The sequence below is a fragment of the Antechinus flavipes genome, chromosome 1, assembly GCF_016432865.1.
Source record: "Antechinus flavipes isolate AdamAnt ecotype Samford, QLD, Australia chromosome 1, AdamAnt_v2, whole genome shotgun sequence".
NCBI classification, from domain to species: domain Eukaryota; kingdom Metazoa; phylum Chordata; class Mammalia; order Dasyuromorphia; family Dasyuridae; genus Antechinus; species Antechinus flavipes.
This window is the reverse complement of record NC_067398.1, coordinates 192,528,568-192,553,729: the sequence shown is the minus strand read 5'-3', so window position 1 is coordinate 192,553,729 and position 25,162 is coordinate 192,528,568. Positions and strand designations below refer to the sequence as shown.

Here is a 25,162-nt window from a genome sequence, read left to right as displayed (position 1 = left end):
TATTCCCCATTCCTAACTACCCATTCTCATCATTCCTATTCCCTCAATTTTGTTGTTTTGTTGTTCAGTTGTGTCTGTTCCTTATGACACATATATTATAGCACACCCAAGCCCCTCTATCCTCCAAAATCTCTCAAAATCTACCCAAGTTCATGTTCATTATTTCCTACGACACTCTCGTCCTCTGTCATCTTTCCTTTTGCCTTAAATCTTTCTTAATATCAGAGTCTTTTCTAATGAGTTCCATCTTCTCATGTAGCCAAAATATTTAAGCTTCAGCTTCAGTATTTGACTTTCCAGTGAATAGCTTGAATTAATTTCTTTAAGTATTAAAACTGAATTGACTTCCTTGTTATTCAAGAAACTCTCAAAAGTTTTCTCTAGTATTACAATCTGAAAGCATTCTGGGATGCTCTGCTTTCCTTATAGTCCAATTCTTACAGCCCTACATTACCACTGGAAAAACCATAACTTTGACTATATAGACCTTTGTTGAAAAGGTGAAGTTTCTACTGTTTAGTACGCTGTCCTGATTTGCCAAAACTTTCCCTCCAAGGAGCAAGGATTGTCGTCGTTGTTGTTATTGTTGTTTTTAATTTCATGATTACAAGTTGTCATCTATTGTGATCTTTAAGCTCACAGAAGGACAGAAAATCTGACACAGCTACATTTCTTCTCCTTCTTTTTGCCAGGAAATGATGGGATTAATTGCCAAAATCTTAGTTTTTGTGATGTTAAACTTCAATCCAGTTTTTACATTCTCTTCTTTCACCTTTATCAAGAGGCTTCTTTTCTGCCTTCAGAGTAGTATCATCTACACGTCTGAGATTTCTTCTAGCTATCTTAATTCCAGCTTTTGATTCATCCAGTCTTGGAGTTTGCATAATGTACTCTGCATATATGAGTTAAATAAGGTGACAATATATGGCTCCCTAGCATAATTGTTTTATTTTTCTTTGAAGTGCATTCAATTCAGATTTATTAACCAGTCAAAATTTAGTAGATTTTTTTCTCAATGAGTTCAGTGCCTGGCTCATAGTCTTTTTCTCCTCCACAACTACTGCCTTCATTCTAGAGCAGGGGTGAAGAACTAGGTACAACAACCTCCCACTGCTTGAGTTCTATTAATTGATAATTTTGTATAGCCTGTGATGTTATAATTATCCAAATGACCCTTAGCAGAAAAAAGTTTCCCCATCTCTCTCTTAAGGGAACTTCAATGTATATATTAATACTTCCTAACTTCTTAGTTTTTTGATCTATACATTGCTTATGACCTTTTTCACCTCAAGTATACACAGAGATGGTCATATTATTATCTTACCATCATGTACAAGTGTTCTAGTTCCATGGTCATATTTATCAGCTCTGAAATTTCTTTATCTAATTATAGTTTTTTAGCATTCTAATTTTTCTTCTAGAATCTTAATATTTATATTTATAACTTTGTTCTTTATCATCATTGTGAACCTTGAATACCTGTACTTCTCAGTCCTTCTCCAAGCCTTAACTCTTGGGCTGATTATACTAGCCCCCTTTTCCACTCTTGACATGTTAGCAAACCAGATTTACTCAATACTAGCCTTTAGACTCAAGTCTCTTGTTCCCATATGCTATTGCTGATCATATCTTGCCATGATCCAACTTTAGATTCTTCTTACCTTTAGTTGCCTTCTGAATAAATTTCCAAAACTGCAAAATGGATCCATTAAAAATTTATGTTGCAAAATATCAACTTGGCCCACATTGAAGTAAAGCAATCTTTTTACACCTTCCTAATGGATTTGTTCTCCCACTCATCTCAGTGATTATTTCAAACTTATTCATCTTTTCTTAAAGTTTCCAACAGAACCTCTCCTCCAAACCACCTCAAGTGAAATTCTTGTCTCATATTTCATCGAAAAAATTGATATCATTTGTCAAAAGCTCCTTTTTCTTCCTTTCTCATTTCATTAATATCTTCCCCCTCTATCTTCTCCTCTCTCTTGTCTCACATTAAGATGCAGCCCTTCTCCTTGCCAAGGTAAATCCTTCTAACATAGACACTTGTTCCCATTATGTCCTATCTTCTCTAGCATATTATATTGCCTCCCTTTATTATATCCACTTTTTCTGATTGCTTCCCTGCTACCTACAAACATATCAGGTTTTCTTTATCCTTTAAAGCACACACACACACACACACACACACAACCACTCTGATACAATTACTTTTAGCTAATAGTCCTATATCTAGCCTCTCCTGTTCAGAATCCTTGAGAATGTCATTAACAATCAATTAGATCCTCTTGTTTCTTTCCCTCTTACTTTGTTATAAATCCTTCCTAATTTTTTTCTGAACTCAGTTTGACTGAAATTATTCTCTCCAAAGTCACCATCGGTTTCTTAATTGCCAAATCTGATGAGCTTTTCTCAATTTTTATCTCTGCAATCTAATACTGTTAATCATCTTGACCTAGATACTTTCTCCTAAGAGGAGAATCTTTCCTTAGATTTCTTTAGTTCTGACTATATATCCTTTTCAATCTTCTTTTCTGCACATTCATCCCAGTATTATGCAGTAACTATAGATGACCCCCAAAGTTCTATCCTGGAACTTCTATTTTCCCTCTATGCTCTCTTGCTTGGTGATCTCATCAGTTTCAATGGATTCAATTATCTTGAGCTATGGGTGCAGTGAGTAAGGCACTGGACTTGGAATTAGAAAAATTTATCTTCCTGAGATCAAGTTCAGTCACAGAAACTTACTAGCTGTGTCACCCTGGGTAAGTCACTTAACCCTGTTTCCCCATCTGTAAAACGAGCTAGAGAAGGAAATGGAAAATTACCCTAGTATCTTTGTTAAGAAAACCCCAAATGGGGTCATGAAGAGTCAGACATGAATGAAATTATTTTACAAAAACAAACATTATTTTTAGCTCTTTTTATCAATTCCTTATCTCAACCACATCACCAAGATGAGCCAACAAAACCTACATTAAAAAAATCTAAAAAATACGAGACTGAATTCCAATTTAGAAACAAAAATCTTAAAAATTAACATAATGAATTATTTTTCCAGCCTAGGGTGTCTTAAGGAGATAGAAAGGTCTGCAGACAATGGGGACAAAGTCTGATTAGAAGCCCAAAAATTAAAAGAGAGGCAAGATTCGTCATAAGGACAGAAAGCACTGAGACAGGAAGAGATTCCAGGAAATGCCAGAACAAGTTTAGGGTTTAGGAATAGGTGACATCTGGCAACTCTGTCATCCACTACCCTGGGTGGTAGTGGTTAGGTGCCCTGGGAGGGAGGGGTTGGTCTGAACATAAAAATGGCAGAAGAGTGTTTACTATAGGACTCTACCTGTTTACTGAGCAAGAAAGTTTAGATGTGAACAGTATGGCTCTGATCCCAGCAGAGCAGGAACTTAGTTGTAGTCTCCAGATAGAGTGAAAGCCTGAAGTAGAATAACTTGGGTAGGAGTCCTAGACAAAAGAGGAGCCTGTGATTGAGTTTCTCTGACTCTGCAGAACCTTCCAGTGAGCTAATAATGGCTGAGTATAACAACAGTTGAGTGAAATTCCCCATTGGGAACAAACTGAAATATTAAGACCTGGGTAAGGAACTTACAGAGCTCAGAAGATAACAGTAAGCAGACTTCTCCCCAAACAAATCAATTTGACAGCATAGAAAGTTTGCAGTCCACCAGGATGAGCTCTGAAAATAGAAGAAGTATATAAAAGGACAAAAATTTAGCTAGACTCTCTTTAAAGTGTATGGAATATGACATTAATATAAAGTTCAAAGTGAAGAAGTAGACTAAAAGGGGGTGAAGCCAAGATGGCAGAGTAAAAGTAAGATGCACCTGAAATCTCCCAAATTCTCCTCCAAAAATCTTAAATACCTCAAAGTGGAATCTTGAATGGCAAAACCAACAGAAGGAAGGAGTGAAACAATTCTTCTCGTACTTCATTTGTATTAGGTAATTGCTCCTTTTTATCTTTTCCTATCCAATGTTGTTTTTTAGAATAAACCTCATCATAGCTCAGCCCCAATCCTTCTTTAAAACTACTCAAGTACTGGTGACAGTCTTAAGAATACTGATGACATTTGCACATGTAAATAACAATTTTACCTTATTGAGTCCCCTGTAAGTGGTCTTTGATGTTTACCTTGTATTTCTCCTGCATCCTATATGTCAAATTTTTCATTAGGTTCTGGTCCTTTTGGACAATACCCGAAACTCTTTCAGCTTATTTAAAATTCATTTCTTTTTCACATTCAGGATTATACTTAACTTTGCCAGATAAATTATTTTTTGGCTACAACCCCAGCTCTTTTGCTTTCCAAAATAGCCTAAAGGACTATCAAACTCTGCATACTCTTTGATCCAGCAATGTTTTTATTGAACTTGTATTCCAAAGAGATCTTAAAGGAGGGAAAGAGACCCACATATGCAAAAATATTTGACGTGGCAAGGAATTGGAAACTGAGTGGATGCCCACCAGTTAGGGATTAGCTGAATAAGTTATGGTATATGAATGTTGTGGAATATTATTGTTCAATAAGGAACAATCAGCAGGATGATTTCAGAGAGGGTTGGAAAGACTTACATGAACTGATACTAAATGAAATGAGTAGAATCAAGAGAACAGTGTACATGGCAATAGCAAGGTTATATGATCATCGATTCTAATGGACTTAGCTTTTTTCAACAATGAGATGATTCAGGCCAGTTCCTGTGATGGTCTTGTGATAAAGAGATATCTGCACCCAGAGAAAGGACTAAGGGGGTTGAGTGTGGATCATAGCATAATATTTTTACTTCTTTTATTGTTGTTTGCTTGAATTTTGTTTTCTTTCTAATTTTTTTTCCTTTTTGATCTGATCTTTCTTGTGCAACATGATAATTGTGAAAATACGTATAGAAGAAATGAACATGTTTAACATATATTGGATTACTTGCCCTCTGGAGGCGGGATTGGAGGTAAGGGAGGGAGAAAAATTTGGAACACAAGGTTTTCAAGGGTGATTGTTGAAAACTATCTATGATATGTTTTGAAAATAAAAAGCTTTTAAAAATAAATAAAATGAGATGGAAAAATATTAGTGTTCCAGTTTTAGTGTAGCACATACTAGATCTTGTGTAATTCTGCTTATAGCTCCACAGCATTTAAATAGGTTTTTTGTTGGTCATAATATTTTCTCCTTAACCTTGGAGTTTCATCCTGAGATCTCTTTCAAGTGATGGCAGATGAATTTTTTTCTATTTCTACTATACCCTCCTGTTCTACAATTGCAGGGCAATTTTCTTTAATTATTTCTTATAATGTATCAAGATTCTCTTTTTCATTGTAACTTTCAGATAGTCCAATAATTCTTATATTGTATCTTTTCAATCTTTCTCCAGATCAATTGTTTTTCTAATGAGATGTTTAACATACTCTTCTATTTTTCTTTCTTTTTTTGTAATACTTTATTATTTCTTGGTGTCTTATACCATCATTTGCTTCCTCTTGTCCAATTCTAGTTTTCCAGGAGTTGTTTTCTTCTTTAAGATTAGTGATCTCTAAAGATTAGGAGCCAAGATGGAGAAGTGAAATTCTCCCCCAAACACTTCCAAATACCTTTAAATAATGATGCAAAACAAATTTTAGAGTGTCAGAGCCTACAAAAAGATGGAATAGAACAATTTTCCAAACAAAGATGGCTTGGAAGATGTCATGTCGACAGGAGGGATCTATTGCCTTGGGATGGGTCTGGAGCATGCACCTCAGATCTCAAAAAGTCAGGAACAGGAGGTGGGGGCCTCTGAATCTGTGGCAGTGGCAGTGATCTTTGGGCCTCTCAGCCCACAGAGGCCAAAGACAACTCAGCAGGAAAGGTTTGGTTCACTAGGGTGTGAGGGGAACCCCAACCCAGGATCGGGCTTTAGGAGCCACTGAATCAGCAGTGGTAGCAGCAGCAATAGCAGCAACATGTGGCAGCAATGGAAGTGACTTCTAAAGATCTCAGCACATAGGTTGGGAGGCCAAACAGTTGGTCAGAGAGATTGCAGGTTTGTCTTTGATGGCACTGTGGCAGGACTTTGTGCTTTACCCTTACTCAGATCTGTGTGGTAGTGCTGGCTTACAGTATAAAGTCCTCAGAAGGATCTCAGAAAAAAAGTGACACAAAACTCCTGAAGTTTGGGACATTACACCTTCCATCCTGGAAACAGAGTCCTACTTTTAACAAGAGTTAAAAGTCAAGTAATAGGCTGGGGAAATGAGTTAACAATAGAAAAAGATTCTGACTATAGAGAGTTAGTATGGTGACAAAAAAAGGTCACAATACACATTCAAAAGATGATAACAGAGTTAAAGCTTCCAAGAAAAACAAGAATTGGTGTCAGATGATGGAAGAGCTCAAAAGTAATTTTGAAAATGAAGTAAGAGAGGTAGAAGTAAAATCGGGAAAAGAAATGAGAATGATGCAAAAGGAAATTTAAAAAAGCTAATGAAGAAAATAATGCCTTAAAAAGTAAAATTGACCAAATGGGAAAGAAGATACAAAAACTCAGAGGAAAATAAGCAAATGGAAGCTAATGACTTTGTGAGAAATCAAGATACAATAAAAGAAATCCCAAAAAATGAAAAAATAGAAAAAAGATATGAAACACCTCATTGGAAAACAACTGACATGGAAAATAGATCCAAGAGAGAGATAATTTAAAAATTATTGGTCTACCTGAAAGTCATGATCAAAAATTTATGTTAGACATCCTCTTTCAAGAAATTACCAAGGAAAATGATCTTGATATTTTAGAGTTAGAGGGTAAAAATAGAAATTGAAAGAATCCACTGATCACCTCTTAAGGAGATCTCTATATGAAAACTCCCAGGAATATTGTAGCCAAATTTCAGAACTCTTAGAGCAAGGAGAAAATATTGCAAGTGTCCAGAAAGAAACAATTCAAGTATAGTTGAGCTACAGTCAGAATAATACAAGATTTAGAAGCTTCTATGCTAAAGGATCAGAAGGCTTGGAATATAATATTCTGGACAGCAAAAGGGCTAGAATTACAAGCAAGAATCATCTACCCCACAAAACTGAGCATAATTCTTCAGAAGGAAAAGTGGACATTTAATAAAATAGAAGACTTTCAAGCATTCATGATGAAGACAGAGGTGGATAGAAAATGTGATTTTCAAATACTCAGAAGAAGCATAAGGAGGTGATCATGAAAGGGATATTATAAAGCACTTAATAAGATTCATCTGTTTACATTTCTAAATGGGAAGATGATACTTGTGGTAACTCATAAGAACTTTCTTATTATTAGAGCAGTTAAAAAAAGTATATAGATAGAGATAGATAGAAATATAAGGCACAGGTGTGAGTCAAATATGAAGGGATAATATCTTTAAAAAATCAAAGGGTGAGAGAGGAATGTATTGAGAAAGGGAGAAATGGAATATGATATGAATTATCTGTCATTAAAGAGGCATGAAAAAGCTTTTACAATGGAGGGGAAGAGGGAAAGAGGAGGGGGAGTTAGTGAACCTTAAGGTCATCAGAATTGACTCAAAAGAGGAAATAACATGCACATTCAATATGGATATAGACATCTATCTGCAGGAAAGTAGGAGAGATAGGGGATAGGAGAAGGAAGGAGGATAATAGAAGGGCACATTGGGTGAAGGTGTAATCAGAAGGAAAACACTTTTGAGGAAGAACAGGGTGAAAGGAAAAAGAGAATAGAATAAATGTGAGGGAAGAATAGAATATAATTAGCAATAGTAATTATGAAAAGAGTTTTGAAGCAAGTTTCACTGATGAAGGCCTCATTTCTCAAACATATTAGGGAACTAATTCAAATTTATAATAAGAAAAAAAAAAAAAGAACCATTCCCCAATTGATAAATGATCAAAAATATGATTAGAGGGTTATAAAATCATGTATATTCTTGGATCTAACAATACTACTATTAGTCATGAATCCCAAAAAGACATTTTTACCAAAAAAGAAAAAAAAGGAAAAGAACCTATACGTATAAAAAAACATTTAAAGCAGTTCTTTTCATTAGGCAAAGAATTGGAAATTGAGGGGGTGCCCATTAATTGGGAATGGCTAAGTAAATTGTGGTAAGGAAATATGAAGGATTATTATCGTTCCATAAGAAATGATGAGCAGGATGCTGTTAGAAAAATCTAGAAAAGTTCTCCAGGATCTCAAGCAAAGTGAAATGTACTATGTACATAATAATAAGTTGTGGGATGAGCAGCTGTGAATGACTTTGCTATTCTCAGCAATACAATGATTCAAGACTATTCTAAAGGACTTATAATGAAAAATACTATCTGATATTTCAAAGAACTGATTGTATCTAAGTACAAACTGACGCATACGTTTTTAAAATTTTGCTTTTTTTTCCCCTTGAGGTTTTTTTCTGTAGAGAGTGGAGATCTGTGTTTTCTTTTGCAACATTACTGTTTTGGAATGTTTTGCAAAACTTCACCTGGGCCTTCTCGATGAGGGGAGCTGAAGGGAGGAAGGGGGAGAATCTGGAACTCAAAATTTTCAAAACAAATATTAAATTGTTTCACATGTAACTAGGGAAAATAAATTTTTAAAAAAGATTATAGAACTCTTTTTCCAATTCTAAGTTGAATAATGGAATGTTTTAAGCTTGGCACCTGGAAAATAGGAGGTGACTACTAACTCTAAACCACAAGTTCTTTTTTCTCAGTGAGTTCTTCTGGTTACAAAAGGCACCACAAAAGAAGGTTTCTAGGGTAGGATAAAGAAAGTCTGGGAGAAGCTAACTAGTCAGGTAACCTGTCTTGGCCAACTGAATTATGTTCAAAACAAGTTTCTCCATTTTTTATTTCTTCTTTTCTGTTATAAAAAAAACAGCTCTATAAATCATTCCTTATCTCTGACATCTGAGGAGTCAAATGACCTGATTTGATATGCAAATACTAGCTTTGCAAATTAAATTATAGATGCTCTGTAAATTTGTCCTCAGTTTCCTTTTATTTCAGATAATTAATTTTATTTTTTAAATTTTTTAATATTTTATTTTATTTTATTTAATAATTACTTTATATTGACAGAATCCATGCCAGGGTAATTTTTCAGATAATTAATTTTAACAGGTCCACTAAATATTCTGAAGACATACGTATATTTCCCTGGCTATTACAGACATTAGTGGAATATTCAGATTAACCTCCAGATATCCTTTCCCTTACTACATGCCAACCCTCATTTATGACATCCTTTACCTTCTATAATATGAAGTTAAAAAAAATTATTATATGTAATAGACTGCTTGCATTCATCAAATTTTTACTTAAAAGATGGGCCTGTGTTTATGGGCTCATTGCCCATTGGCTGACAATTCCTGAGCTACAGAAATCCATTATATAAACTACAATTTGAAAAATTAAATCTCCACACCAATATCTCAGCTTCAAGATACAAATATATAAGTTCAAGAACTATTCCTCAATGAAGTTTCCAAAGAATTGCAAGCTCTCAACCATGGAAAAAGTCATTAATAATGACAAAACCACAAATTAAAACAAACCTGAGATTTCATTTCATACTGAATGAACTACAAAGACAACAAAAGATGGAAATAGTCCGTGCTGGAATAGCTACAAGAAAATAGGCACTTTTGGAAATATAAATTGGACCAACCATTATAGATGACAATGTGGAATTATGCAAGAAAAGTCACTAACACTCATTCATATCCCACCACTTCAAAGAACTCGATGACAAGGGGGAAACTGTCCCAAATCTATCAAAAAGTTTATAGCAACATTGTTTTTGTATATTTTGAAAATAAAATTTTCATCCCAAAGATCATTGGTATGTATCTTTTCTTATTGTGGAAATCAATGCCTTGTGGATCAGGGCAAAGTTGATAAGAATGGAAAAGGAGAGAACTTTAGTATCTTTAAGCTCTACAGGCATTTAGGACACTTTTGGCTTTAAGCTTTGAGAGAGAAGGTGGAAGATACCAACCCCACTTCAAATTATTAAAAGGAAAATAAGGCTCTAGAAAGAAACTATCATGAGAAGAGCTAGCAATGTTCATCATTCCCCTATTCCCAGGCACTTGCTATATTCAGATATTGGGGAATTTCACTTTGAGTTTAATAGGGGTTATTTGGTTAAGCTGAGTTACCTCATTCTGAATGGGAACATTTTTTCTTTTTGTATTGGCTGGCATATATTCTACGTTTACTTTCTCAGATTTCTGTGTTGCTATTTGTTGAAGGCCTGCCAACACTTTCACCTGTTCCTATCCAATGGAAAACTGATACACCAGTGTGGATAGAACAGTGGCCCTTAAGTAGCGATAAAATTCAGGCTTTATTAGATATAGTACAGGAGCAGCTTGAACAAGGGCATTTACAACCTTCTCTAAGTCCTTGGAATTCCCCAGTGTTCGTTGTAAAAAAGAAATTGGGAAAATGGAGGATGGAGAATCTTTACCTAGGATCTGTCCCATTTCAGCCAAAAAAGGTTGTACTCACTAAGTTCCTGGTCACTGGAGACTTCTTCAGTGAAAGTAGGGTCCTTGGTTCCCACGCTGGGTGCCAAATGTTGGGAGTTCAAATGTTGGAGTTCTTGTTCTTCTCAAAACACAGCCGGTTTAGCTTAGGGCCCTCCGAATATCTCCAAATCCAAAGGTTCTGTCCGTTAGCCTCTGCCTCTGCTTTCTTCAGCCTCCAACCAGCACAGAGATGGAATGAATCTCTTGTTTCCTTCTCTTGGGGCTCGGCTAGCTTTCTGGTGAGTCTTTCAGACCAGCTTGGTCTCAGTGGGGGGTGTGCAGGAGCCCAGCCACCTACCACAGTGGTGTGAGATGAAGATGAATCTGGTTGTCCACTGAACTCTCACTCGTAGCTTTATCCTCCGAAAACTCTTCATCTGCCACCAGAGTCGCTCCTCTCCAATCCAGCTGAACTCTCCTCTGCGACCAGCCAGCCAAGTGGAAAATGTATTCTGGAATAGCTCTCTCTCCTCATTGGCCTTATATGTGAATCTTCTGAGAGAATGGGATTATGGGTTTTCTTCCATAGTGTTCTCTGGCCCAAAGAGCTTTAAGGGAGGTGTGAACACAAAGGTGTAAACACAAGCATTGTACTAATTAGTTCTACTTAGTACCTTGTTTCAGGTTCTGGCCAAAATCTTCTTGTAAGATTAGATCAACTCTAATTAGTTAGCAGTTTGTAAGGATTCCAACACTATTGACTTGAATAAAGTTTCTTCACTATTTGTTATGCATGATCTCATTTTGGAACTATTATTTGGTGAGAACAGCCTTAGTATAGAAAAAAATTAGGAAGAAAATGGGTGTCCACCACTTGGGGAAAGGCTGATTAAACTACAGAATGTCTACATAATAGAATATTAATTCACCATAAAATGACAAATATGACCAATTCAGAAAAACAATGGAAAAATTTTTTTACAAACTGATATTCAGTGAAGCAAGTAGAATGATGGCTACAATAATACAAATGAAAATAATATTAAGCAGAAGTCAAATTATGAATAATTGTGATTATCGTCTGTAGTTTTAAGGAAGAGAAGATAAAGCAAACATCTTTCCTTTCAATAGAGATGAGGGAATACAGCTATAGAAGGCTGAACAAAGAGATACTGGAGTTGTTTTCTACTTCTTTCTCCTGCTCATTTTGTAGAGTTAAGTGACTTTCCCATGATCACACAGCTACTAAGTGTTTGAGGCCAGCACTCTAGATACTGTATCACCTAATTGCCCACTAGAGTGGTTGGCTTTTCTTCTGCAATGGATTAAAACAAGCAGAGGTTTAGTGATTTGACCTTATAATTAGGACCTAAATCCCTACCTGCTCTCTACTGTGCATTTTCTGTTTGTGGCTTTTGCCCTGCGTTGCATCCTCGGTATGGGCAAATAGAAGATCCCAGTGTTTATGTGCCATCCTTTTTAATTAGACCAATTGCTAGAAATGTGCATGTGCTTCTTTGTCCTTTGTCTCCTACTGCATGGAGGATCAGACAGTCCGGACTTAATGTGATCATTATTTTGCAACCAATAAGACAAACATGTAGTATCAAATTGTTCTTCTGTGAGAAGAATGAATCCTTCCACTCATTCACCTTTAATTGGAAAAAGATCACTAATTTTTCATGATCTCATCTCCAACTTGAGCTTGTGACATTGTCTAGCCTTCAGGTTTGTATTAGAGCAAAACTGGACAGGTGGTCAGGTAATGGGATGGCAAATGAGATGTAATATATCCATCCCTGAAATGAAATGTGACATTTAGGACAGAAATTGAGAGGTTTTTTTGTGGGGTTTTTTTTTTTTTTAAAGTCAGGAGGCCTGGGACACCTGAGTGGATTTTTTAGGATAGTTCCACAGGGATTCTACTTCGTGTGAAGCAAAAAAGCATATTACTGGATCCCCTCAAATTGCACCTGCAAATGGATTAGGGTGAGTGCTTTTTGGCCTATGGACCACATATACTTTGATTCCTAGCTCACACTTGGAAAGCAAATATGTAGCCTTCCAAGTTTTTTTCATTCTTCCCTCTTTTAGTAAGTGATACTGAATATGCCTTTTCCAATTTATTACCCATGTATGTCCAGTACAGATGCAGTCCGGTGCTCCTGAAGAAAATGAACAATTTTTGAAGTATTTGTTAATAAAACCAGAGGTGAAGTGAAAGACCTTAATACCAAGTCCACACAATTTGGGTCTAATACAATAGGTTAGCTCTAGACTTCCTCCTGGCAAAGAAGAAAGGAGTATGTACTTTCCTGGGTCAGAGGTGATGCATGTGGCTATATTCATATCCATATAGACTGGATTTAGAATGCCTGGAACAAATTTCAGGATGATGGGAAGGAACTCTTTGGTTTTGGCTAACCTCTTGGCTCCTAAATCTCTCATGGCTAAAATATCTATTTGTGGGTTTTTTCTTGTGTGTCCAAAGGGATTTTGTATTTACAGTACTTCCTTTGGTGCAAAGAACTGTTTACCAAATGACTGATCCCAAACTGCAAGCAGAAGAGATTAAGATAATGTTGTTGGAGGACAGAGTGATATAAGTTCAGTTGTGGTGCTGTACTATAAGTATGGTTAGCACCAAAGGAGTGATTATGTAAAGTTAGCTATTTGTGTAGTCAGAGTGAATTCATTTTTAAATCTTGTTTTGACTTTGACACATGCTCAGCCAACCTGCAAAAGATGGGAGTCTGGAAATCTCCTTGCTTATCCACATCAATCCCCTCTCACTATGATACTATAATGAGGGAGGAGTTGACACAGCACTAACTCCATCTCCTCGTGACTATGTGTACTAGTCAACACACTTTTGTTCTTATATGGAAATTGTTTACTCCTGTCTATAAAAATGCCCAATTTGAATTGGGGATCAACCCAACTGCTTGTTTCCTTGGGATGCTAAAATAATTTTTATTTTTCTTTTCCTGAGTTTGTCTCATTGACCCAGGAAGAGACTTGAATCAATATTTCTTTTAAGAACATATACCAAAGACAAGCTGTTCAAATCTGATCTCAGACACATACTAGCTTTGTAACTCTGGGCAAATCACTTAATCTGTCCCTCAATTTTCTTATCTGGACAAGGAAATGGCAAACTACTTGGATATTTTTGCTAAGAAAATCCTAAATGGGAAGAGTCAAAGAGGACTGAACAAAAACAAAAAATTAGGAATGTCAAATGAATTCAGAGTACTGTATACTACTCCCACCTCCTATTCCTATGTCTCTCCCTTACTCCTTCCCCCACCCCCCCAATCATAGTATTAAAAACTATACTAATAATCCAGCTAGAAGGAGACTCAACAGAAAACAAACATGGCAGTTTCAAGGAGCATGACTGGCTTCATACTAAATAAGAATACTGGTTTGCTGTGGACTCAGGAAAGGACTTCCACTAATCTAGGAGATGTGAATATATTTTTTGGCCATATATTCTCTCTACAGGCGTCTCACTATTACTGTTATATTTGTTCCTACTCACCCTATGGTATTTTTATTCATTTGTGAAAGTGTGCCCCAGACTTTTCTGGGAGAATGTTGTATTAACTTTCCATGTTATATTTCCTTCAAAAGTTTTTTTTAAGTATTTATTTTCTAAGGTATTAATTCTAGCTGATAGTCAATGGAGAATATACTAAACAAGGCTCTGGGAATTAAAGTGCTAGAAATGTAGTACCTGAATTCCTCTAGTACCATGAAAAACAAATATTCCAATGGGAGGTGGGAAAACAACTTGCAGAGGATACTTAAGCTAGCCATTTTCAGTTTTAACCCGGCTCTTTCATCTATTTTTCCATATTAATTCCAAAAACTTTCTTATACCCAGTAGTGGAACTGCCTCCAATTCTTCTGTTCCCACTCCTAATTGTTCTCATCTCTTTTTAATGATTATTATATATTCCTCAAGGTCAAGGAAATGTCCTGTTTTTTGTTTGTATTTGTGTTCCTAGCTCTTAGCATAATATCTGATACATAGTTAAGTATTTAATAAATTACCTATCATTTATCTATCGATCTATCTATCTATCTATCATCTATCATGGTCTATGTGTCCATCCTCAGGTGGTGCTACATGTAGCATATGCTCCTTCCCAACTGAACATTATAATTAAGTAGTAAGGTTAAATTAGCCTGGGACCTAGGCTCTAGTTATTCCTGGAAAAATATCCTCTGTTGCTTGAGTAACAGTGAAAAGTAGTAATTTTGTAATAACCTAGTAAGTCATGTTCATACCTGTTCTAAAAATATATATTTGTCATAGTATTTTTAAGAACCTCCTTTATTAGCTCTTCTTTTTCCCCTATCCCCCGATTTTATAACGGAGAAAATAGAGGCGGAAAATAGCATTGCAGGGATTTGAACTCGGGTTTTGATTTCGAATAGAGTTCTTTCCATTGCATGCATATTAAAAATAATGTAACTGTTGCTAGTATTGTTTATCTGCAGTGGTCAACAGCTGTCACTCCAAAAATAATTCCCAGTTCTCAGTCGTATTAACAAGGGCCACACACGTTTCCAGGTCCATGTCTAAAAAGCTTTTTGGATTCTAATTCTGCATTAGAAATAGGGGAAATCCTTTATATTTGAGGTTTGGAAAGGAAAAGAAGGAACAGAGGTGAGACATAGCTCAAGATAAGAGCCATAGTCCCAAACAGTGTCCTTTGTACAAAAGAAAAGAACAATGAAGATGAGTGCTGTAAGCACGGGTGAAAGTGGAGAAATCTAGTCCAAAGCCTTAAAGAGAGGGTTCAGCTCCAGTGTTTGGGAGACTGTCCAACAAGCTGCGGGGCAGTCTGACACACACTGACACCCTGAAGTGCGGGAGCGGCGGGGGGAGGATCAGAAAGAGAAGGCGGAGGAAAGACGAAGCACAGGGACTCCTTTTTTCCTCCTTCTGGTTGCTGGAGACTGGAGCCGCCTCCTGGTGGCGAGAAACCGAAAGGAAAAGGAGGAGCTGTAGGTCGGTGTAGTTCCCTTAGCTAGAGGAAGCTACAGAGAGCGTGCTCAGCTGTGCACTGGAGCTGCCCAGGAACATGGCGGCGGCGACGGAGTCTGCTGCTCTTGCACACTCGCACCCCAGTAGCAACAGCGGTGGCGGCGGCGGCGGGGCCGCCGGGTCACTGTCTGCGGGGGGTACAGTGCCAGTGCTTTTCTGCTTCTCCGTGTTTGCCCGGCCCTCCACCGTGCCTCACGGCGCGGGCCACGAACTGCTCATCCAGAAGTTCCTGAGCCTTTACGGAGACCAGATAGACATGCACCGCAAATTTGTGGTGCAGCTTTTTGCTGATGAGTGGGGTCAGTATGTGGACCTGCCCAAAGGCTTCCTGGTGAGCGAACGCTGCAAAGTTCGCTTGGTTCCCTTGCAGATCCAGGTAAGACCCATCAGAGAGCGGGATGGTGGTACCGAGAAGGGGGTGGGAAAACGCGCCGCTTTCCCTTTTCTCTTAAATGTGCATACTCCTCAGGTGTCCTTGGTGCAACCATAGCTGATAACTAACCCTTGCCCGCAGAACGTGTGCCAGGACTTTGGTGCTTCATGTCCTTACACTTCTGCTACTTCAGAATGTATGTGAGCGTGCGTGCACATGTTTGTGTTGCAATTGTAAAGTCATTTCGTCATGTTTCCAAGTAGACATGTAAACACTCCCACCCATGTAGGTTAGAGGTGGTACAGCAGTGCTTTCCGAAGGGACGGTACAGTTCTCTGTTTTTTAAAAATTTTCCTGCAAATCTCTAAACTTAATACTCCAAGTTTTTATGTGAAAATTAACTATTGCCCCCTTTTCCTTTGGTTATTCTATATTGTTAATCACGTTTTTCAAAAGCCCTGTGAGATAGATTTTTTTTTTTTAATTGGGAAGGAAAGGTTTAAGACTTTTGGAAAAGGGATGTTAAGTATAATTTGCTTCCTGGTATTATTCATTAGTCATTACTTTATTTTGAAGCCCTGCTTATTGGTAGCAGTGGAAGATGGGGGAAATGGAAAGCTTGGAATAACCTACGGATCTTATCATATCCAAAAACTATATCAATCTTAAGCTTTATATTTTTGCCTTTTATTTTCTTTTTTTGTATAATTAATAGAAATTAGCCATTCAGGTTGAAAATGAACCAAATATGGAATTCAGATCTTGGAGTCTGTTAGAGCTCCCTACCCTCTGCCGATTACAATAAGCAGCAATTCTTTAACTGCTTTCTGTGACCTTTCTTACCTGTCGTTATTTCCTCCTGTCTGTAATCACTTGAGGATCCTCACCAAAAAGTTCACATGTGGTTTCCTAAATCAAATAATGTTCCCTTAATTTGAGAGCTTTAGGGCTTATCAAGTTTTTCTCAGGATCTTTGAGATAGAAATATTGAAAGTCTCTTAGGCAACCTTGGAATGATGCCCTGAAACAAATATCCCCATCTTTATGTCAAAACAGCTTTATAGTTAATGCAACTCTGCTTGAGAGGTTATTTCTGAGAAAGTGAATGCTGGAAAATGTACAGCTAATAAATGGTCATTCAAATAGTATTCAATACTCTTGAAAAAAACAAAATAGCCATTCAGGGTTGGATGAGGATTGGGGAATGGGAAATAAAGAGCACAAATAAATTTGTATTTATTCATGTTATCAATTTGTTAACTTTTGAGTGTGAAATTGATTATGAAATTATGAAAATGAAATGACCAGCGTCATTTTACAAGTATCAATAGTCAAGAAATATTTTCAACTGAAATTTTTGAAATAATATACATGGCCCCTTGATATTTCCTTTATATTTTAATTAAACCTTATTGGGAAGATCCCTTATAGAATCACCTGTGATTTTTGGATTATGTTCTGCGTATAGGAAACAGTCACTGGAAACTTATTTTGCTTTAAAATAAATTTCACAGACATTTTTAAAAGTTACATTTTTTTCTTGGGCTAACACTAAATGAACACTATTAAAACGTACCTTTTTTTTCCCCTTTAGTTGTGTTCTTAGCAATTAAAAATTGCTGAGATACACAAAATTCCTTTCCTTTTCAATAACAATTTTTTAAAAGCACAATTCTGGGAGGTAGTGCTGGAGTGCAAAGATAAAAAAAGGGATAATTTCCTACCTCAAGAAACTTATATTCCACTAGAAATATTTTGGGTTTATAGGTTTTCTTTTTGTTAAGTACTTTAATATGCATTTCTTAATCCTGATAGTTTATTTTAACTATATATTATTCATGATCATCTGTAAGATCATCTCTTTGGTTAGACCCAGGAATATTCCATTATATTCACATACCACATTTATTCAGCATTTTCCAATTGTTTTAAGAGATTATCTAAGATATTATCCCATATTCCGGGTTTTTTGCTATTTTCTTCTCTTCCTTCTAAAACAAATTTTCATTTGTGTCTTGTTTTATTTTTAAATATCACCAATTTCCCCCAGTTTCTTTTCTCACTCCCATGTCTAGAAAGTCAATCCATATCACAAATACTATTTTAAAGAGAAAAAATCTATAAAACTAATCAATGCACAAAAATATTTGAAAATACGTTCAATGTACCACACCCAATGGACCTTTAACCTCTACAGAGAAGGGGATGTCTTACATGTTTTCTTTGGAGGCAAACTTATTCTTTGTTATTTTGCAACATTTTCTTTTGATTGTTTTGTGGTTGTTCTTTTCACTTTTTTGAATTTTATATTTTATGTATTTCTTCACTCTGTTTACTTCACCCTTCATTAGTTCCTGTAAAACTTTCCATGCTTCATTGTATTCATAAATATTCATTATTCTTTATAGCACAGAAATATATTTTTTTTACAGAAATGAGATGAACAAATTTAGAGATAGCTCCAATCCAAATGGACTATTTGTCCCAGATCTGCAGTAGAGCCTTCTGAGCTCTTATTGGCCTGATCAGCCACAGTTGGACACACTGTACCTTGACCTGAACATAGTGATGTCATTTTGAGCCTTTTCTAGCACAAAGGACAACCTATTTCTATTTCATTCATGCACCACATTTTGTGTAACCATCACCCACTTGATGGATATCTGTTTTGTTTTCAGTTCTTTGCATTCTCTCCCCCCCCCCCACACACACACTTTCCCTCTCCCCACCTCCCTCTTTCTCTCTTTTTCTATGTCTGTCTTTCTCACACACACAAACACACATAGGTTTTTTATAAATATTTTGATGTATTTGGAAACTTTCTTCTGGGTGAAAATTTACCAGCATTTTAGTTATTTTAAATTGCTTTCCAGATGGTTGTGCTAATTCACAGCTCTACCCACCAGTATTTTTTTTTTAATTTATGAGCTTTGGATTTTGACCATGATATCATGGATATTATATAGGATATCATGATATCCTAGGACTTTTCCTTTTGGAGCTTCTTTCAGGAGACTATTGATAGATTCTTTTTGTCTTTACTTTGCTCTCAGGTTCTGATAGGTAGGAGCACTTTTCATTTGGCAGTTTTTGAAATAGAAAGCACAGATTTTATTTTTATCAGTTTTCTTATTGTCTGATGGAGTCATTGATTTTTATTTGGTTTATTTATTCTGTTTTCCAGAAAGTCTATTTGTAGAATAAGGTTTACCACTTTATCTTAAAAATTCTTAATTTTCCTTTCAATTCTTTTTTTCTAGACCTCTTATTTTTAAAAATTCTTTTCTTCTTTTCTTCTAGGTATTCATATTGGTTTTTTGGAAAGTCCATTTTTCCCCCTTAGAATCTCTGCTTGCATTTTTATAAAAGAACTATTCTCTCCTTTTTGGGGGGAATCTCTAAATTTGCAGTAATTTTTTTTTATGCTGGTGGCAGTTTTTCAGATTTATTCATTTTACCAGCTTCCTGAATTGGTGTTTTGGGTGTGCTTTTAGGAAGGACGGTCAGTCTTGCTTGGTTTTGCCCGGAGTCACCAGGGTTCTTATGTTAAATCCAGCTCCGCCTCCAGCCAGAACTTTGAGGATTAGAGTACTGGATCTTCTGTCTCTCTGTAGCATCTCAGGACACTACTTGCTTGGGTTGGTCTCTGAATATATTAGCATTGTATTGATTGATTGCCCCATTTGCTATTCTCTGATAGTTCCAAGTCCCTAACATAGGACTTCCTGACCATCTTTGGACTTTTTCTGGATAGTTGGTTCTTGCTTCTTTCAGATACAGAGCTTTGCAGTCTACATTTCTAGCCAATCTCTGGTTCTACTTTGAGATTATCCTGTAATTGCTAGCTGAGAACTAGCAACTCCCTTTCCTTTTTTGCCCTCAGGCTTCTAGATAACCTCTTATTTAGTTCTGGATTTTTAGTCTGTAATTTCTAAATTAACTTTTTGACTTTTTTTGGTTTGTTGCAAACTAAAGGGCTATATACGAGTAAATATGTGGCAGATGAGCAATCTGGTTTTTGATTCTGGCAGCTATATTAGCCAGGAATCTCTAGTTGAGCTTCTGAGAACCCTTGTTTTGAGGCCTTGCAGTACAACATTAACCAAGAACTACACAACAAAACTAGGAATTAGAAGGCCTATGTTATAATCTCTACTGTGTTGACTTGTGTGATCTTGGTAAAGCCAGTTGGACTTTAATTTCAAATATAAAATGAAGGTAGTTGAATTTCATGAATTTGAACACTCCTTCAGTACTAATATTCTTTAGCTTTCCTAGAATAAAAGTATTTATATTACAAAGACCATGTTTTCCTATTCTTTTTTTCTAGACCTCTTATTTTTAAAAATTCTTTTCTTCTTTTCTTCTAGGTATTCATATTGGTTTTTTGGAAAGTCCATTTTTTCCCCCTTAGAATCTCTGCTTGCATTTTTATAAAAGAACTATTCTCTCCTTTTTGGGGGGAATCTCTAAATTTGCAGTAATTTTTTTTTATGCTGGTGGCAGTTTTTCAGATTTATTCATCTTCCCAGCTATCTGAATTGGTGTTTTGGGTGTGCTTTTAGGAAGGGCGGTCAGTCTTGCTTGGTTTTGCCCGGAGTCACCAGGGTTCTTATGTTAAATCCAGCTCCGCCTCCAGCCAGAATTTTGAGGATTAGAGAGTACTTCTGTCTCTCTGTAGCATCTCAGGACACTGCTTGCTTGGGTTGGTCTCTGAATATTTTAGCATTGTATTGATTGATTGCCCCATTTGCTATTCTCTGATAGTTCCAAGTCCCTAACATAGGACTTCCTGACCATCTTTGGACTTTTTCTGGATAGTTGGTTCTTGCTTCTTTCAGATACAGAGCTTTGCAGTCTACATTTCTAGCCAATCTCTGGTTCTACTTTGAGATTATCCTGTAATTGCTAGCTGAGAACTAGCAACTCCCTTTCCTTTTTTGCCCTCAGGCTTCTAGATAACCTCTTATTTAGTTCTGGATTTTTAGTCTGTAATTTCTAAATTAACTTTTTGACTTTTTTTGGTTTGTTGCAAACTAAAGGGCTATATACGAGTAAATATGTGGCAGATGAGCAATCTGGTTTTTGATTCTGGCAGCTATATTAGCCAGGAATCTCTAGTTGAGCTTCTGAGAACCCTTGTTTTGAGGCCTTGCAGTACAACATTAACCAAGAACTACACAACAAAACTAGGAATTAGAAGGCCTATGTTATAATCTCTACTGTGTTGACTTGTGTGATCTTGGTAAAGCCAGTTGGACTTTAATTTCAAATATAAAATGAAGGTAGTTGAATTTCATGAATTTGAACACTCCTTCAGTACTAATATTCTTTAGCTTTCCTAGAATAAAAGTATTTATATTACAAAGACCATGTTTTCCTATTCTTTTTTTTCTAGAAATAGAATCATAGAAGTTTTTGTTCTAGAAAGAACTTTGGATAGTTGCTTATTTTAACAGATCAGGAAAACAAGGTTAAGGGAGGTGAAATAACTTGATCAAGATCACATGTACTTAGTGGTAAAATTTAGATTTGAAAACAACTCTCCTAATGCTTAGTCTAATATAATAGTATAATACTATACTTAGATATAATAAGTATGCCTTATATCATACTAGAGAGTCATTGGCTTTTATTTATGACAAAACACACAATTTTGATAATTTAATTTAAGAAAAGAGAAAATTTTTCTTAAATTAAATATTCAGTAACTCAAAAGGGTCCCATTTCATTTCAGTGTTGAACCTGAACTAATAGGTGCTGACTTTTGGTCTATACCTATAACAAGGAAGATCCCTTTCCTTATTTTTGCAAATAACATGTTTAATATTGGAATTAATTCTTCTTTGAATGTTGATAGAACCTATTTGCAAATTCATCTGGTTCTAGATCTTCCCACTCATTGCTATCTTTTTGATATGTCTTCATCATTTAATATCATCAGAGATCACCTTTTCCTACTGAATATTCTTTTCTCTTGGCTTTATTGACACTAAGTTCATCTGATGCCCCTTCTATCTCAGTTACTTTCTCAGTTTCCTTTGCTATTTCTTCATATATATCACGTCCTCTAACTATGGAAATCTCCCAAGGCTTCTCTTCTCCCTCTTTACTAACTTATGGAGTTGTCTCCGCTCCGATAGATTAAAATCTCTATAAGATAATACTTTGATCTGTATATCCAGCCCTGCTGTTTCCACTGAGTTACATTTACATCTCTGGCTGCTTCCTTTGACATCTTAAAATTAGTTGTCACATAGGCAATCTTAAATTCAACATTTCCAAAATAGAACTCATTATTTTTCTCCACAAATTCTTCTGAACTTCCATACTATTCTCTAGAGTGCCACTGTCTTCCCAATTATCCAGGCCCATAATCTGGGTATCATTCCTGACTTCTTCCTCTCACATTGTGATAAAATAAATATCTACCAATTTTCTCTTCTTTCTCTTCTCTCTCACAATATTGGGTGGGATAGTTTTTCTTTAACAGGAGACAAAACTACTGTTCCTGTATCTTTGAATACTCTTTCCATGTTAGAACTAAATAAATATATTTTTAAACTTTTCAATGACCATGAATTCTTCATTTCATAATGTCATTTTCTGACATTGTACCTGAACTAAAAAAAATACTGACATGTCTGGCCTTATTGTTTTTTATTTTCAGTCTTGATGTTTCTACTTTCACATCTCATATTCTCCTCACTCACATAGCAACTAGGTAATAATTCACAGCCTCCTCAGCTCCCTTTTAGATCACTTCAATAGCTGCCAGTTTAGTCTACTTACTTAGACTCTCTTTTTAAAAAATAAATATTTTATTTAAAAATGTTCATATTCTTTTAAAAAAATTAGTTACAAATTCTTTCTCCCTCTCCTTCCCTTTACCCCACTTGAGAAAGCAAGCAATTTGGTATAGATCATACATGTGCAGTCATGAAAAAATTTTCATATTAGTCATGTTGTAAAAGAAAAAAAACAAGAAAAACAAACAAAATTTTTTCAAATATGTTTTCAGATGCTTTCAAATTCTATCACTTTTTTCTTTGGAGGTGGATAGTATTTTTTATTATGAGCTTTTGGAATTCATTTATGGTATTACTGAGAATTGCCTAAACTCATTTACAATTGATCATCCTATATTATTACTATGTACAATGTTCTTTGGGTTCTGCTCACTTCATTTTGTATCATTTCATGTAAGTTTTCCAAGGTTTTTTTTCTTTTTAGAGAGCATCCTGCTCATGATTTCTTATCACATCATAGTATTCCATCAAAATCATATACCACAATTTGTTCAGCATTCTCCAGTGGGCATCCTCTCAATTTCCAATTTTTTGCCACTACAAAAAGAACTGCTACATTTTTTTTTTTTTTTTTTTTTTTTTTTTTACAAATAGATCTTTGGAGTAGACTTAATAGTGCTATTTTTGTGTCAAAGGATAATGCTGTTTTATAGCCCTTTGAATACAATTCCAAATTGCTCTTCAGAATGGTTGGATCATTTCACAGTTCTATCAACAGTGCATTGTGTCCCAATTTCCCACATCCCCTTTAGCATTTATAATTTCCTTTTTTTTTTCATATTTCAATCTGATAAGTGTGAGAGATAGTATCTCAGAGCAGTTTTATTGTGCATTTCTTTAATTAATAGTGATTTAGAGCTTTTTTAAAATATGATTGTATTTCTTCATATGAAAATGAAAACTGCCTGTTCTTAACCTTTGATCATTTATCAATTGGGAAATGACTGCTTTCTTATAAATTTTACTTATTTCTCTATATATTTGAGAAATGAATTTCCCCCCAATTTTCTGATTTCCTTCTAATTTTGGCTACATTAATTTTGTTTGCACAAGTCCTTTTAAATTTAATGTAATCAAAACTATCCATTTTATATCTTGTAATGATTTCTCTCCTTTTCCCTTCTTCATACATCTTATAGGTAATTTGTCCATGCTCCCCTATTTTGCTTATGGTATCACTCTTGCTGTCTAAATCACGTATTTATTTTGATCTTATCTCAGTATGTGGTAAGTATATAGTGTCTGTCAAACTGCTTTCCAGTTTTCCCAGCAGTTTTTGTCAAATTAAGATTTTGTGTCCCTAAAACTTGGATCTTTAGGTTTCTCTAATATTAGATTACTGTAGTAATTTACTACTATATGCTATATCCTTGTACAAGATTTTTTTTTTTTTTTTTTGGCTAAAGCACTTGGAGTTAAGTGACTTGCCCAGGGTCACACAGCTAGGAAGTATTAAATGTCTGAGGCCAGATTTGAATTAAGTTCCTCCTGACTTCAGAGCTGGTAGTCTATCCACTGCAGCATCCAGCTGCCCCTGTACAGGATTGTTTTGATGATTACTTCTTTGTAATACAATTTAAGATCTGTTATAACTAGCTAAGCCATCAACTTTCATGATTTCTCTCCCCCCAGTTGATTCCCTTAATATTTTCCACCTTTTGTTCTAACATATGATTTTTATTATTTTTTCTAGCTCTATAAAATAATTTTTGGTAGTTTGATTGGTATGGCACTGATTGCTTATATAAATTAATTTAGGTAGAATTATCATTTTTATTATATTAGCTTGGCTTACCCATGAACAATTGACATTTTTCCTCTTTTGTTTAAATCTGACTTTATTTTGGTGAAAAATATTTTATAATTGTGTTCATATAGTTTTTGAGTTTATCTTGGCCCAATAGGCTTTTTTTTTCTTTTTTTTTTTTTTATTTAATGATTACTTTATAATGACAACATTATTCCTTGCACTCGTTTCTTTTCCGATTTCCCCCCCCCCTCCACCCCCTCCCCTAGATGGCAAGCAGTCCTTTATATGTTGGATATGTTGCAGTATATCCTAGATACAATATATGTTTGCAGAACGAACAGTTCTCTTGTTGCATAGGGAGAATTGGATTCAGAAGGTATAAATAACCCGGGAAGAAAAACTAAAATGCAGATAGTTCACATTTGTTTCCCAGTGTTCGTTCTTTGGGTGTAGCTGCTTATGTCCGTCATTTATCAATTGAAACTTAGTTAGGTCTCTTTGTCAAAGAAATCCACTTCCATCAAAATATGTCCTCATACAATATCGTTGTCGAAGTGTATAATGATCTCCTGGTTCTACTCATTTCACTTAGCATCAGTTCATGTAAGTCTCGCCAGTCCTCTCTGTATTCATCCTGCTGGTCATTTCTTACAGAACAATAATATTCCATAACATTCATATACCACAATTTATCCAGC

At 35.6% G+C, this 25,162-nt stretch overlaps 1 protein-coding gene across 1 annotated transcript in view; it reads left to right on the top strand.

Moving 5' to 3' along the window:
* The first annotated feature begins 15,509 nt into the window (after positions 1 to 15,509).
* ISOC1 (isochorismatase domain containing 1) overlaps positions 15,510 to 25,162 on the top strand; it is a 51,343-nt gene continuing 41,690 nt past the window's right edge. The window contains exon 1 of the mRNA XM_051994405.1: positions 15,510 to 15,908. Coding sequence (XP_051850365.1) covers positions 15,570 to 15,908 — 339 coding nt within the window. The 5' untranslated portion in view covers positions 15,510 to 15,569. The remainder of the gene's footprint in view (positions 15,909 to 25,162) is intronic.